General features: G+C 44.6%; 1 protein-coding gene across 4 annotated transcripts in view; it reads left to right on the plus strand.

Moving 5' to 3' along the window:
* Positions 1-17,233, plus strand: part of POLK (DNA polymerase kappa) — a 192,157-nt gene that overhangs the window by 122,690 nt on the left and 52,234 nt on the right. For all 4 annotated transcript variants that reach the window (XM_077462548.1, XM_077462550.1, XM_077462549.1 and 1 more), the window contains 2 exons: positions 6,690-6,814; positions 15,273-15,439. In XM_077462548.1, coding sequence (XP_077318674.1) covers positions 6,690-6,814; positions 15,273-15,439 — 292 coding nt within the window. The remainder of the gene's footprint in view (positions 1-6,689; positions 6,815-15,272; positions 15,440-17,233) is intronic.

A 17,233-nucleotide genomic window follows, 5' to 3' on the forward strand; every position in this document is an offset into this window, starting at 1 on the left:
GCTGTAGATAGCTGAAATCTCTAGGTTGGATTCTCAGCCTAGGAAGATTCTCCTTAAAACCATCAAGGAGGTTAATTGGGGGCTGGTTATGGATACTATACAGAAGAAGGTATTCTTACCCCAGTCATGAATCAGTTCCATTGTCAACTTATCAGGATAAAGGAAAATTCCTTCATTTGGCTGCAGAAGATTTTTAGGGGAAATGGAGGCCGTCCCTTACGCGCAGTTTTATTCAAAGACTGCTTCAAGACGCCATTCTGTTGGTCTGGAATAAAGAGGATTCAGGCCTTGTTTGTTTCCAATACGCTCGGCTCCCAGCATAGGTCAGAGCCTAAATTGGTGGTTATCAAGCAGGAGGGAAAATCTTTATCCTGCAAGGAGTTAACAACAGATGTCAGCCTTCTAGGCTGGCGAGCAGCCCTGGAAGAAGATTCTGTCCAGGGGAGATGGTCCAGGTTAGAGGACCTTGCCTATCAACTTTCTTGGAAGTTTCAGGCAGTACATCTGGGCATGGAATCTTGGTGGTCAGATTACGAGACTGTCCTGACAGGATTCAATCTGACAGAGCCACGGCAGTGGCTTACATCGATCACCAGGGGAGGCACGAGAAGTCGTGCAGCCCAAAAAGAGGTGAATAATGTTCTAGCTTTGGCAGAACATAACACTCCTTGCCTGTTGGCAATTTTAATATTTCAGGCGTACTACTTGAGACGCCAACAATTATTTCCGAGAGAATGATCTCTTCACCCCGACATCTGTCTAGCAGTAAGTCGCGTCCAGATTTATTAATAAGGTCGACAACTTTATTTCAAACAAGGGGTCCGCTAGCAGGCGAAACAGACGCATTAGTCTTCCCAGGTGATCAGTTCTCACTGATCTATGCATTTCCTCCAGCTCTGCTACTTTCGTGCCTTCTCCGCAGGATTAAGCAGGAACAGAAGGAGGTGATTCTGGTGGCCCCAGCGGGTCCGAGAAGATCTTAATTTATCGAGATCATAAAGAGGGCAGTTGAAGACCTTTGGACTCTGCCATTATAGCCAGACCTTCTTAGACAGGGTCCGCTGTTTCATCCTACTTTACAGATAAGGAGTTTAACAGGTTTGACTGTTGAATCCCACTCTATAAAAGATCTTGGATGATCTCCTTCAGTAGTGTCTACTTTGACTAATGCCAGGAAGCCGGCTTCCAGAATCACTTACTATAGAATCTGGAAGGCATAGGTTCTTGGTATGGATCTAGGGGTTGGCACCCCAGGAAGTATGTCAATAGGCAGGATTCCTGCATATGGGATCTGATATGAAGCTGGCCTTGATTTTTATCAAGAGCCAGATCCAGACCTCGTCGATGTCTTTTCTTACTGCGTCTTGCTTCCCACTTTTGGTGTATCGCTTATTCAGGGGGTAACACGTTTTATTCCCCCTATCAAGGCACCTCTACATCCTTAGGATTTAAAATTGGTCTTGTCGGCTTTGTTAAATCAGCCGTTTGAACCTTACGAGAAATTCTGTTTGTTCTTTGACAAGAAAGATAATCTTTTTTGCTTGCCATTTCTTCTGCTAGAAGAGTATTGGAACTAACGGCTCTGTCTTGTAGGAGCCATATTTCATCATGCATAAGGACGAGGTGGTTTGATGTCCTCATCCTGAATTCTTACCAAAGGTGGTAATAGGATTTCATTTAAACCAACATATTATTCTTCCTTCTTTCTCCCCAGAAGCCTTAATCTGAGGAAGAGAAAGCACTACAGCCTCTTGATGTAGTAAGAGCGATCAGAATCTATTTAAGGGCGACCGATCAGGTTTGCAAAACACAGGTTTTGTTTGTACTGCCAGAGGGTCCAAGATATGGACAGGCAGCATCAAGATCCACTAGTTTCCAAATGGATTTGTCAAGTGATCGATCAAGCTTCAGCTTAAAGAAGAAAATTCTTCCTTCTCATATTAAGAGCACATTCATCCAGGGCGATTAGTGCCTCTTGGGTGGTGCATCATAAGGCCTCTATGGCTCGGATCTGTAAGACCGCAACATTGGTCTTTGGTTCAGACGTTTATCCGATTTTTTTTTTTCCAATCGATATTAAAGGTCATTAGGATATTGCCTTTGGGCACAGCATACACTGCAGGCTGCAGTATAAGTCCTCTGGCCTCCGGTTTCCTTGATTCTGGCTCCCCCTTTCAGTTGCCATTGCTATGGGACACCCCATATAGTTATTACTATGGCTCTGTGTCCCCTGATGTAAGAAAAGAAAATAGGAATTTTAAAACCGCTTACCTGTAAAATCCTTTTCTTTGATGTACATCAGGGGACACAGAGGTCCCTCCCTCCTCCTTCTTATACACTTTGCTTGGCTACAAAACTGAGGACTGCCAGTAATGGGAGGGGTTATATGGGGCAAGTTCATGCCTTAAGGGGCGTGCCAGTGTCCAGCACCCGATATGCCGTTATAACCCACATAGTTATTACGAGGTCTCTGTGTCCCCTGATGTACATCAAAGAAAAGGATTTTACAGGTAAGCTGTTTTAAAAATCCTATTTTTTTCGCAGGTTAAAAAAATGTGCATTTATTTTTTGGAGGAGACTGGAAAGCAGGGCGGCCCATCCATTAAGGGCGCACAGGCGCCCCTTCTATCCGCAGCCGCTGAGGCCACCCCCTCTTCATGTGCCTGGCCCCTTTCAGAATGCCGGCGCATGAATTACAGTGGTGGGGGTGTTTTTTTAAGCACCTGATTAGAGCCATAGGCTTCAAAATAAGGTGGACTTGTGGCACAGAGCATTGTGCTCGGAGCCCACCCAGGTGTGTTAGAAAAGCAGATGAATATTTTTCTTTTCTAATACTGAATCGCCTCTCCGCCAGTTGGGAAAGCCCCGGTTTGATACCCATTTCTCGATTGGTTGAAAGGTCAGGCGATCCTATTGGACACCAAGGGGGAGGAGGAGGGGGATGCATGGCGGAAGCCGTCGTGATCCACACCACAGGAGGAGGAAAAAAGCTGCCAGACACGCTGCCTGCCTGTCTTCTCCCTAGATGGGATAAGTGCGGGGCCGACTGTCCTGGCTGACCAGGGAGGAGGGCTGTGCGCCACCCCCCCAAAAGAAAAAAAAACACAAGCCGTCACTGCTGGAGAGGGTTGCACCTACAATCAGCAGTTTGTGGGTGCCCTCAGGACTCCTACAGACTAGCGGTGTAAGCTGTCTGCCCATACGTCATACGGGCAGGCAGTTTCACACAGACAGGAAAACTCAATTAACTACCAGAGCGCTCAAAAGCACCCCGGTAGTTCATTGAGAACTACAAGCGACAGCCGCAAAGGCTGTTGGTACTTTGTTGTTTTCACATTCACAGAACTCACAGCGAGCTGTCACAACGGGTTATCAGGCAGAGGCCAGTGCTACAGTAACCTGTTACACCCTGAATATGGGTGTAGCACAGTGGACATCAACCCTGTCCTTAGGGCTCACTAACAGGCCAGGTTTTATGTATTATCTTGGGGAGATGCAGACTAGAATACTACAATCACTGAGCAGCAAATGATATCACCTGTGATGTATTTCAGTTATCTTGCAAACCTGGCCTGTTAGTGGGCCCTGAGGACACAGTTGATGACCACTAGTGTAATATGTCGGGGAAGGTGAACTTTAAAAAAAAGTCTATGCAGCTTAGGTGTGGAAAGTGACAAGTGATCCATAGTGAGCAACTAGAAGGCTAGGTTCACACTATTGCGATGCGGGAACGCCGCGAATCCGCTGCGTTTTCCCGCATCGCATACCTCCCGCCGGCAGTTCACACTGCCCTATGCGGACGGCTGGGGGTGTCAATGTTATGTTAATGACACCCCCAGATCCGTCGGCATATCGCAGTGCGATCTGCCGACTCGCACAGGAATCGGATCGCATGGTGTGAACCCCCATGCGATCCGATTCCGTTGCGGACCCAAAAAAGGGTCCTGTGCGAGTTTGCTGCGGGACAGCTGCGAGTTCAGCCATACTATCTGTATGGCTGAACTCGCAGTGCTACGGAGATCGGATGTGATTTGCTGTGCGAATCACATCCGGATCTCCCCCCGCAGCAGTGTGAACCCAGCCGAAATCCTAATTCCGGGTTTATGGGCCACTACAGTAAGCTCATCATACACTGCCTTATTGAAAAGTTTCAGCTTATTTGTGAAGGTTCTTAGGTCATGATATAGCAGTTAGTCACATTTAACTAGACTTGGTTTGTAACATTGAAGATGTTTCCCAGCTGCTTCTTCAGTTCAGATCAGTGTCAGGAACATACCCCAGCATTAGATATGGACTCAGACATGTTCGAAATCCCATGTGCCTGATCCCGCTAGGAAGCCGACGCTGCACACGGCTAATCACGGGCAGTGAGACATTTCCCGGTTCACAGCTGCACAGATTGGGAAATGTCTCGCTGCCTGTGATTAGCCGTGTGCAGTGTCTGTGTCCTGGCAGGATCGGGACATGGGATTTCGAACATGCCCAAGCCCATCTCTACCCAGGATTTACAGGTATGTCTGTTACACTCATCTTGTCACCTTGGAATTTGTCAAAGCAGATGTTGAATTTGTAAGACCCCTTTCACACCACACCGCCCTTTGCGGCGGCGGTAAAACGCAGCTATTTTTAACGGTGTTTAACCGCCGGATTTGCGGCGCATTTCGGCCGCTAGCGGGGCGCTTTTACCCCCACTAGCGGCCGCAAAAGGGTTAAAACCGCCGGCAATACGCCGCAATAGCAGCGTTTTGCCGGCGGCATTACAGCGCTGCCCCATTGATTTCAATGGGGAGCAGTGGTGGAGGAGCGGTAAACACACCGCTCCGTCACCGCTCCAAAGAAGCTGCTGGCAGGACTTTTTTCTGACGTCCTGCCAGCGCACCGCTGTAGTGTGCCTCGGGGCTTTCACACTACACACAATGGTGCAGCTTCTTTAGGGCGGATTGCAGGCGCTATTTCTAACGCTATAGCGCCTGCAAAACGCCCTGGTGTGAAAGGGGTGTTAAAGCAGGATGACAGATGTAAGTTCCTTTTCTAAATACACAATCTAATCTTTGGTGTCAGGAAGTCTGCAGCTGGTGTCCATTAGTTGTGCCTAAAGCCTAGTACACACGTGGCTGAATGTTGGGCAGCATCGGCCTGTTCAATAGAAATTTACCACAATTTGGCACGTGTTCTTTCGGTCTGACAGTGTCGAAAGGGCATGACTGAAGAAGGTCTGCTGATCCTCTCCAAATCAGTACTGTTAGCCAGTGGCTGAGAACACTGACTAGAATGTTCTGGCACCCCCTTGTCAGAACACAATAGCACAGCAGGGGAGAGGACTGTACTAACGTCAGGTAGTTAGTACAGTGGCTCCGACCTGAGCTCTCAAGTTCTTTTTTTTTTTTTTTTCGTTTAGCCCTGCTGGGTTGAACGAAAAAAATAAAAGGTGTGTACTAGGCTTAAAGAATATGTTGAACTGACAGTTTTTTTTTTCTAGTTAGGGATAGAGTGGGGAAGCATTAGGACCCTTTCATGCCTATGTGCTTTTGCCGCACTAGAAGGCATCTTTCCAGATTGAAAAGGGGCATCTTGAAATCCAATGTACCTATTCACATCTGTGCACTGTGTTTAAATAAATCCTGCAGGCATGTGTGCTGTGTAAAAAGCACAGAAAAAAACTCACCTTCCATAGAAATCAATAGGAATGCATCAAAAGTGCACCATATGCTTTTTTGATGCGGTTTTTGCTTGCATGTCTAGGATACACAGTTGTATGCTGGGAGTCAGTGATGTAATATATTCAGAAATCACATGAAAAACACATTAAGAATTCTATATGCACTGCACTGAAATTTAGTTCAACACATTAAAACACGTTAAAGACAAGCTTTGCCTTTTATAAACCACATATAGCATTTATAGGGGCCATTAGAAATCCTGAAGGTTTTGTAGTGAACTCTGGGGCTTTGTTGCAATTTTTTATCCTCCATTCCTGTCCAGCTGACATTAATTTCAACAGACGGGAAGTGAATGAACATCTACAGTAGAAACCCAGACAGCAATGTAAAACAGAGGTTCTATCCTTCCCCCTACGCTTCAAGGAAAAGCATTTTTATATTTTTCTGTTGCTTTTGCAGAGTTACCCTTGTGTTCTGTCTTCTAAAATGTTGTCATCAGGGCAGGAAGTGTGGGTAAATCTCTAAAGGGCTAGAAACACCCGATCGGGGTATGCTATCCAAAACATTTTGTCTGGACTTAAAATTTTTAATAGGCACTCCAACCAGTGCATGCCATGTCTGATAATGTACTTTTTAGCCACTGCTGCTTGAGGACAACAGCCCTCCCTCCTCTACCGGGCCCCATCGAGTCAGCATGTCGGCCCAGCAGGAGCTGTTCCAGTGCTTTTCCTGATCAGAACTGCCTGTATTAACTAGGATTCATTCGCTATCCTTGTCTGCTTGTACATGGTAGTTAGCAAGGAATAAAATCCTTTTGCAGTAAAATAGTTTTGTAATCTGTTAGATTGGATAGTATTGTGCCAATAGTCATTTAGCTTCTCATGTGAATTGCATTTGACACTCTGCCAGTCAATTCATCACCTGATCTGCAGGGGGATTATTCACCCCTGGATCGATGTGTCAGTTTTAATTAGATTTACAGGTAATTAAATTCATCACAAGCTCATTAGACAATATGTTTGCATCCAGGCATTGCTCCAAATATGATGCTGGCAAAAGTTTGCAGTGACAAAAATAAACCGAACGGTCAGTATGTGATTCCTCATGACAGACAGGCGGTAATGGACTTCATCAAAGATTTACCAATCAGGAAGGTGAGACATTTTTTTGTTTATTCATCTGGTTGCTTTTTTTTAGGTATGTTCCATTTTCCAGGGGTTTTTAGATCTCTATCATCTTTTTTCTTCATTCATTATTTAAATCTACATTTGCTGGTCTTGGGTTTACTTTGCAATTAATTATATTTTTACTGATTTCACTTATTCTAGTTTATTTTTTATCTTTTTTACCTATTTGTTAAGTCCACCTGTTACACACAATAACCATTATCTAGACACAGGTGGGAACATGGCTTAGCATCATCTATCTGAAGAAAGATCAGAAGTTGCAGTTCTCCCAGAAATTTGGGTTTCCTGTGGTTCTCCAAACTGCATTGGAAGGAATATGCAGTTACCTTAAGATGTCTGATTTTCATTATTCTTGCAGGCAAACTGCTTATCCACTGCTTTTGTTTCTTATGGCCCATTCTTCCTGCTCCATTCTTAAAGTGGAGGGCCACCCTGAAAACAAAAAAAAAATTAAAAATTACAAAAAAATATAAAAAAAAAAAATGAAAAAAAATTTTTTTTTTTTACTTACCAGAAATGCCTGTTGCTAGGCACTTTCTCCTAATCTTCCTCTTCCTCCTCCGCGGAGATCTTCTGTCTTCTGTCTTCGTCGCGGCGTCTTCTGGGTAATGAGTCGCGCTGTGTTCTGGGAACTGTGTGTTCCAGAACACAGCGCGTCCCATTCAGAAAGCGCTGCGGGACTCGCGCATGCGCAGTAGCTGCGGGACTCGCGCATGCGCAGTAGGAAACGGGCAGTGAAGCCGTAAGACTCCACTGCCTGTTTCCCTTACAAGGAATGGCAGCAGCGGGACCCGAGAGCCGAGGGACGGGTCGGCCTCGGGCGGCCGACATCGCGGGCACCCTGGACAGGTGAGTGTGTTGATTAAGTCAGCAGCTGCAGTGTTTGCAGCTGCTGACTTTTTTTTTTTTTTTTGTATAACCGGCCCTCCTCTTTAACAAGATAAAAGAGGTCAACAATTCAACAGTGAGAGTAAGACCCCATACACACGATTATATTTTCTGCAATTTTTTGTCTTCAGATTTACCAAAACTATGTAGTGCAAGGGCCTGCTTGATTGCATACAAACTGAAACTCTTAAGGTTGGACCTCATATTATACCTCATATTACATGGTTTTGGTAAATCTGAAGACAAAAATCTGCATAAAAATCTAATAGTGTATATGGGGCTGCCAAATGTCTGCTGCTTCCAGTTATTTGGTTAGCCATCTTGTGCACAATATGACAATGCAATTATTATTGTGGTTCCCAGGCTCATCATTCTTCCATACTTATTCCCCTCTATTATCTTTCTTTCTTTTTTTTTATTTTTTATAATTGACAATTTTTATTAAGGTTTAAAAGTTACAATGCAAACGTACTAAGCACAAAAACAAGGGATGGCAGTGGGATAAAACAAACACAGAAGGGGAGAGGGGTGGGAAATAAGAAAGCAACAGCAGACATCTGTAGGTAGCGTAAGTGCATCCTGCAATTATAAAACATAAGGCTTAGCTGGTTGACCAGGGTTGAGGCTTGGCTCTTAGAGAGTGTGTGCTCAACACAGTGGCAGTGCCTATAGACCTATATGCAGGTCCTGGTCATCAGTAAAACATATCATGAGGAAAAGAAAGGGGGTTAGTAAAAAGAAAAAAAGAAAGAGGAGAAAAAGTGTAGAGGAGAGTAATTCCAACCATCAAGACTCTTCACTAGAGGATCCTGCGCAGACATATACCGGGGAGCAGAGAAGGGGGGTTGCCCCAAGCAGTCAAAGAGGTTCCACCCGGAGATACTAGCTCTCCCATATTGCTGTGAGTCTGGTCATGCCGTCTTCTAGTCAGGCCAACATAGACTCCATGAGCTCTACATCTTTTTTTTTTTTTTTTGCAAATCTGTTTATTGGAATTTAGACAGTGAACAAGCAACCAAAAGCAAAACAAAACAGACAAAAACAAAAACAAAAACACATACATTGGTCACGATTAGAGTTACAGGCGTGACGTGTAAAGAGTTGCAATATAAGACAGTGCGTTACATACAAAACATGTCGGAGAATTCAAGGCATCTCACCGGCCACAGAGAGTCGTCTCCATGTGCAGTAGGACGACTCGGGACGAGCTCTACATCTTTAATTCTGGCATAGAGATTTGAGAGAGTTGGGGGATGTCGATTCTTCCAGTGTAATGCCACTAAGCACCTTGCTGCTGTGAGCATATGTGTGGCAAGCTTTTTTGCTAGTCCAGAGAGATTGGGAGGGAGAAGACCCAGTAGGAACAGCTTAGGGGAGAGGGGGACATCCACCTCCAACAGCTGACGGAGAAGGCCCTGCACTGCACTCCAGTAGGGCTGGAGAGCTGGGCAGCTCCAGTAGATATGGAATAGTGTTCCTCGGTCACGATGACACCTCCAACAGCGGTCCGAGGCCAATGGGTATATGGCATGTAAACGATACGGTGTTAGGTACCAATCGTAAAGCACCTTATTTAAGCGTTTTCTTTGTAAAGAATACATATAGAACTTTTGGCCGCACAGGAAAGCTCTCCATTGTGCATGGGAGAGTCCCCCCCCCAAGGTTTTCTTCCCACTTGCGCATGTAGCTATGTTTCCCCAAGGAGAGTTTGTCACTAGAGTTTAGAATTTTGTAGATATCCGAGGTCAGACCTCTATGAGGGATCTGAAAGGACTACTCTCTCAAATGAGGAAAGCATGGAGAACTGTTGTGTCGGGTGATAGTGAGGCCATAATGCCGTATCTGAAGGTACCCAAAGAAAGCAGTACTAGGGAGGTCATGCTTGGCTCTAAGTTGATCAAAGGGTAGTAATACCCTGGTTACCGGGTTTACTAGATGTCCGAAGTGAAAAGATGTTTCTGTAACCAGGGATAAATCATCTGGTAGGTTAAACTATTGGATAATTTAGGGTTATAGAGAGAGGCTGTGACTAAGGAGGCCTCAGATTGGAGTGATTAACACGGTTCAGTTGTTTCCAAATGGATCGCAGTAGATTCATGGTATGTAGAAGAGAGGTGGAGGGGACCTCTGTGTTTGTGGATGGGGCTATCCATAATTTATCTATTTGGGTCCATCTGTTGTAGGCCGAGGGGGTGACCCAGGATGTGATTGCTCTCCACTGGGTAGCATAGTAATAATAAAGGAGGTTTGGGAAGGCCAGAACACCCTTGTTTCGGGAGACATAAAGTATTGAATGAGTATGTGGTGAAGTTTGTAGTTCCATGTGAAGTTTAAGAGATCAGTCTGGAGTTTCCTAATGCCGCGTACACACGTAGCAGACTATCCGGCGGACTTAGTTTGGCGGACTTCCCGCCGGACTTTCCGAACGAGCTACTTGCCCACGGCAATTTTTCAGCGGACTAATACAGCATACTAAGTCCGCCGGACTATCTGCTGTACTTTTGAAATGAACGAACTCGCCCACACACGTGGAGGAAAGTCTGCTCATTTTGAGCGCATCTCCAGGTAGCCGGGGCCAGCGAAGGAGGCGCCGCTGGCCCCGTCACCTAGTATGGACTTAAAGGGGAACCCCTACGCCGAAAAATCGACTTGGGCCCCCCCCCAGGTCCATATCAGACCCTTATCCGAGCATGCTACCCGGCCGGCCAGGAAAGGGGGTGGGGACGAGCGAGCACCCCCCCCTCCTGAGCAGTGCCAGGCCGCGTGCCTTCAACAAAGCACCCCCAAAGCACCTTGTCCCCATGTTGATGAGGACAAGGGCCTCTTCCCGACAACCCTGGCCGTTTGGTTGTCGGGGTTCTTTTGTGCCTCCTAGAGTGTTCCAATGGAAGTCCCTGGGGCACTGTTTTCAGTAAAATAGTGTTGGCTGTGTCATCCTTCAGGAGGTAGTCATTGAGCCACCGGTGGCATCTCTTGACCCTAAGAGAGTCTAGTTTAAGCTGTAGAAGTATCGGGGCATGGTCTGACCCCAACATAGGCAGGATGTCTATAGCAGATAGTGCCCTCAGCGAGGGAGCGTTTAGAAAGAAATAGGCTAAACGCGCATGCGTGTGGCATGGGTGAGAATAATGGAAGTATTGACGCTCGGAAGGGTGGGCTACGTGCCATTCATCAAACGAGGCAAATTTGCGGGTTACCTGACGGAACTGTTTGGATTGTCTGGAGAGACAGGAAGGGGTAATTTTCTTGACAAGTGAGGTCCTGTCCCAGACCGGGGAGAAAGGGAGATTGAAGTCCCCTCCCACGACCAGGAAGGTGTGATTAGAGCGAAACGAACAATTGTACACCCGGGTTACAAAGGCCCCCTGGGGATCAGAGTAGGAGAATACAGGTGTAATACAGGTTTAACTAAAATCGCTACCCCTGCTTTCTTTTTGGTACTGGATGCTACAATTACTCTAATCCTAATTGCGTAACTGATAGAACGCACCTTGTTCTTATTTTCCATTATATTAATATCCAACTGGTTATACCACATATGCAAAGCAGCCAGTGCCTATATTTGCTTGTTAGTTAACTGTAATCTTTATTGTAGGGGGTTTGGGGGGTGGTGTTTGGGGAGATGTTGTAACATTTGAATAAAAATATTTGATAAAAAAAAAAAAAATAGCACATTGTAACATGTATACCCAGGTTTAGAAATATTTGAGACCAGGTTCACTTTAACGCAACGGCAGAAAAATAAGTTTCAGGGCCTAAAATGCAGCCTTGACTTTTCAAATAGCATTTTGTTTCCAATAGCAAGGTGTGCTGTACTGTATAGCCCATTAAACTTTAGTTAATATGTGACCTTATCTGAGGTACAAAATGATTCATAACATAAATCGAATTCCTCCATCACAAAGCAGACAGAACCATTGGCAACTAAAACTGAAGCAATTAGATTCTGTTGCAGCTGTGCAAGGTAGCTAATCAGCTGCTAACTTCAGCTTGTTCATTAAGCTTTGACAACAAAACCAGGAAGCCGATTTCCGGCTTCTATGCAAAGCTGCACCAGATTTGCACTCTCCGGTTTGAGTAAATCTCCACCTAACTGTCCAGGGAGCAGCATGCAAGTGTTTTTTGACCTGAGTGATTGGCCAATCTGTGCTGCTAAATTCAAGGATGTGGCTGAGCCACTGTGGCGCCTGATCTCTGATCAAGCCTGGTTAGTACTTGAATAGGAGACTGCCCAGATTTCCCTCCTAATTGAGGAAGGCATCTGAGGTTGCTGTGTTTGAGAGTATCTCAGACCATAAGATTTTGGAGCAGTGTCTGAGGTGGTTCACTCCTTCCTTAGTCGGGTCAGTCTTGGCCTTGCGTTTGGGTATTGGAGCAAAAGTTATGGGCTCATTATTGTAAAACAATTAGATGGTAGCAGCTTCAAAACTGAATAGGGACATGAGGTCACTAAGTGGAGTGTCAGAGTTTCTGGCTCTTTCATGCAAGGAGCCGTACTTTGTTTCACATCATAATAAGTTGCTGTTGCGTCCTCATCTATTTTTTGCCTAGAATGGTGTTTAGTTTTCACGTAAATCCAGACAATGTCTTTCCTTCTTTCTGATCCTCAGTTGGCAGGAGTTATATCACTGCATACTTTGTCGGTACAAGTTAGAAATCATGGTTTGTGCTGCCAATAGAGCCCAGGATGGGCAAGGGGCATCCAAGTTGTCTAATTTCATTGGATTTGCAAATGTAATCATTCGAGCCAATGGCTGGAAAGGGCAAGGTCCCCCTCCCCTTTTTTGGTAACAGCGCTTGATACCAGGTATGTGGGGGCATCTTGGGCCATCCGCCATCAGGTGTCAGTGGCTCAGGATTTAAGGCCATTACACGGTCTTCTGTTCATACATTCACAGAATTTTACCAGATAGATATCAAAGCCACTGAGGATACAGCTTTGGCCACAGTGTGTTTTGGGTGGCAGAAGGAGTCCTCCTCCGGTGGCAGCTTCAGTGATTGTGTCTCAATCCCCTCAAGGACATTGCTTTAGGATATCCCAAATAGTCATTATTATGGGTGCTCTGTGTCCTGTGATGTACAATATAGAAATCAGGATTTTCCCATCATACTTACCTGTAAAATCCTTTTCTTGGAGTACATTACGGGACACAGAGGTCTCTCTCATCTTTTTTGAGATATTCATTGCTTTGCTACAAAACTGAGGTCCTTCCAGTGTAGGAGGGGTTATATAGGGGTGGACTTCCTGTTTGACTATCTGCCAGTGTCCATCCACCAGTAGATGGGGTATAATCCTTATAGTCATTATTATGGTTGCTCTGTGTCCCGTGATGTACTCCAAGAAAAGGATTTTACAGGTAATGGAAAATTCCTAATTTCTTGGCATTAGTAACTGCTCGACCACATAAGTCTAGTTGAGACACAAAATCCGGAATTGGATTTTGGAGTGACATTTCTTTAAGCTTTAAAAAAAACTGTGTAATTTGGTTTAGTGTAGCTAGATAATTCTTTTCATTTGAACCCATTTAGACAGGCTCTTTAAACTTTATAGTTATTGGTAAATCTAAAAGACATTGTGGGGGATTTTTACGGAAACTGGTTCACTCAGAATCTGGTGCAGCTGTGCATAGTAGCCAATCAGCTTCTAACTTTACCTTGTTCATTGAAGCTTTGGCAATAAAACTGGAAGCTGATAGATTTCTATGCACCCATTGTGCAGTCAGATTATAATATATTCAGTGCAGCACCTTGTGCTTTCGGTGCTCTCACACTGTGACAATTACTCAGTCATGCAACACTGTACCCATATGAAACGCTTGTTGATGCGCCGGGTCCGGTAACGGACGTTCCCGGGTGCATGATTCTGTGAGGACGTCCCACGGACGTCCACCCAGAATAAGTCGAACGCGCTGTAGTCGTCTTTCGGCTATGGCCCAGTCGGCATGTGGTTAAGGCAGCCATTCACATTACAGTCTAAATGTACAATTACCTTTAGATCTACCAACAGCTATGTGATGCAAGGGTCTCTTTGATTAAATACAGATCAAGTAGCTGGCTTAGTTGGGTCCTTTACATAGTTTTGGTAAATTTAAAAGGAGATGTACAGATTGTACAATCATATTGTACTGAATATAGCCAGCTTTAGTTTTTCAATTCAGTCTCAGGGAACCCTGTAGATAACAGACCCAGGATTTAAATTAACATTAGGGCCCACCCCCTAGAGGGGTAAGCTGTGGCCCCATCAAACAACTGTCAAGTGTCAGAGCCTCTGCTGTCCACTGAAGTTCTAGCATTTGTCAGCTTGCACGGGCAAGGCTTGGCACCAGGAAGTTGAAAGACTATTTAAAAGAATTTGAGACCCCATTCCTGATCCTAGGATCTATGGGAATTATACTGGTATTGTAGCTAATATACAGTATGGGGCCAGCTGTTTGTGGACACCTGACCATCGCCGTGCATTGGGTTTCTGTGCATTGCTAAAAAAGGTGCATGCACTTTTTTTTTGTGCAGTTAGGGAGTTAGGGAGCCCTTTCAGAGAAATGAGTGGATTAAAGAGGAACTGCAGTCTGCTCACCTAATTTGTAATAAAAACATGTTTGCCATTCTGACGCTTCCCTCCATCCACTTTGCATATTATTTTATATATATTGTGTACTTGCCAAATTATACTGCAGAAATCTCCCTCCACTAAATCTGTCTGCAGCCCTTTTAACTGTGGGCAGCTGAAGCAGCTGCCTGTTCGCTTCCTGGATTTACACAGACACACAGAGGCACGCCTCCAGCTCTGCAGCTTTCATTGGCCTTCTTAAGACTCACCCCCCACCTTCCTGGCAAATTCTCAGGAGAGTGAGAAAGAGCTGTGCATGTCATAAACCTAGGCTTATTACCAGACAATAAACAGGAAGTGGGCTGTATAAGGTAATTACTGGCAGAAAAAAAATGTTTCACTATCCAAAGTTAAAACAACAAGGGCAGAAGATTTACGCACTACATAACATACGTAACACACCACACAGATGTAAATTCAGCCAAAAGACCATTTGTGAGGACAGGTACTGATGTTGCATGAAAAATATAGGGATTTTCAAGATGCACACATTTCCACACTGTTGTGAAATTAGAAGGATTTTAATCTAGGCCCGGGTTCACTTTAAAAGGCAGAAGATAACAAAGAGACATGATCCCTTGCAGCAGATGATCACCAGCACTCAGCAGTTCACCAAGAATTTCACAACTTGCAGCCATCATCAAATGTTATGTCTTAAATTTGAGCTGAATAATAACAGATTAAGTAATGACAGGTTATTTATCACTTATTATACATCACTCCTTTGCAGCCCATCCCATTTACAAGCTTCATAGAATGACATCTTAATAAAACCCAGATTGTTTATCACTTCTGATATGAAAACGCAGCATATTTTTACAAATCCTTTCTTGGATGGTATCGCGCTCATCAGCAGTTACTGTTTATGATATCCTGTGTAATGCTGCCAGTTGTCTGTAATGTATTACTGACGGATGTGCTTTGCTGCAGGTTCCAGGCATTGGGAAAGTAACTGAGAAAATGTTACAGGCTCTGGGAGTAACAACCTGTACTGACCTCTACCAGCAGAGGGCGCTCCTATCACTGCTTTTCTCCGAGATATCTTGGCATAACTTCCTAAATATTTCTCTGGGCCTTGGCTCAACACATATAGAAAAGTAAGTAAAAACTTGCGTTCATGTGCTTTGAAAATGTATTTTTTTCCTCTCCTTCATCTTAGTCCTAGTAAAACTAAAAGTGTCATTTTAACACTCCCGTTAAAAGTACACAAACATATTAAAATGTGAACAAAATGTACACAAACATATTAAAAAGTGAACAAAAATATAATTAGTAAAAATACCAGCGTTTACAATGCCTTGAAAAAGTATTCATACCAGGGGTCAAGTCCTGGGAAAAAAAGTATGGGAACCCAAGATTCCCCCACCTGTGTGTGTGTGTGTGTGTGTGTGTGTGTGTGTGTGTGTGTGTGTGTGTGTGTGTGTGTGTGTGTACACACACACACACACAAAAGTGAGTACACCCCTCACATTTTTGTAAATATTTTATTATATCTTTATGGCACCACTGAAGAAATTACACTTTGCTACAATGTAAAGTAGTGAGTGTGCAGCTTGTATAACAGTGTAAATTTTCTATCCCCTAAAAATAACTCAACACACAGCTATTAATGTTTAAACTTCTGGCAACAAAAGTGAGTACACCCCTAAGTGAAAATGGCCAAATTGGGCCCAATTGGCCATCTCCCTTCTCCGGTGTCATGTGATTTGTTAGTGTTACAAGGTCTCAGGTATGAATGGGGAGCAGGTGTGTTAAATTTGGTGTTATCACTATCTTACTGGTCACTGGAAATTCAACATGACACAGAACTCTGAGGATCTGAAAAAATGAATTGTTGCTCTACATAAAGATGGCCTAGGCTCTGAGAAGATTGTTTCTGGCCGCCTGTTCTTTATTTTTATTGTCGGTGACCAGAGGACGGTGGGAGGTCCTTTTTCGGCGTCACTTCCAGTTTCCCGGCTCACTGTGCTGTGGACTGGGCATCTCGTAGAGACATGCTGGAGTTTCTATTCATTCACCTTCCTGGGACTCGCTACTCTGTGCACCTGACTCTTCACAGCCTAGGACTGAATTCCCCTGGAGCAGCCGGCAGCAGTGATGGATGTTACGATGACCATCACACAGTAAGTGTCTGGAAGGGGGAATGGCCAGCCTCCGCTCTCTGCATAGAGGACACATAAGATTGCCAGGTGTGGGGTCGGCAAAAAAGTGCACTGTCTATAGAGAGGTGAGATATCGAAGCCAGCAGTGTCTGTGCAGCTTGTTACTTTCTCCACTTCCCCTTTTCCCTAACATGCCTGCTTGGAATGCCGTGGCAGTGCTGGCACAATTACACTCGGCCTTGAGGGGACCATGAGAGTGTTGGGGAGGAGAGGGAAGGGGTTAACCTGTGTGTACATGTCTAGTGCCTCTGTGTACGCTACACTGAGACATGGGAGAACGCTAGCTGCATGCTGAGAGACCCCTCCCCCACTGTATACACAGCATGTAAGAGTACACAGTCCCTGACCTGGACACCAGTCCCTCTCCTTCACCCACTACTGTGTATGGCATTGTCCAGGTCCCTGTTTGACCTCCTTTCCTGACCAGGCCATTTTTTGCGATACGGCTCGGCATCAATTTAACTGACAATTGCGCAGTCGCGCAATGCTGTACTCAAACAAAATGAATGTAATTTTTTTCCCCACAAATAGAGCTTTCTTTTGGTGGTATTTGATCAACTCTGTGGCTTTTATTTTTTGCGCTATAATCAAGAAAGTCCAACAATTGTGAAAAAAAAACAATATTTTTTACCTTTTGCTTTAATAAATATTCCAACCCCCCCCCCCCAAAAAAAATTCTTCATCAGTTTAGGCCGATATATATTCTTCTACACATTTTTTGTAAAAAAA

This window comes from Lithobates pipiens, unplaced genomic scaffold, assembly GCF_037356315.1.
Source record: "Lithobates pipiens isolate NorthernLeopardFrog02 unplaced genomic scaffold, aLitPip1_a1.2 Scaffold_3, whole genome shotgun sequence".
NCBI classification, from domain to species: Eukaryota; Metazoa; Chordata; class Amphibia; order Anura; family Ranidae; genus Lithobates; species Lithobates pipiens.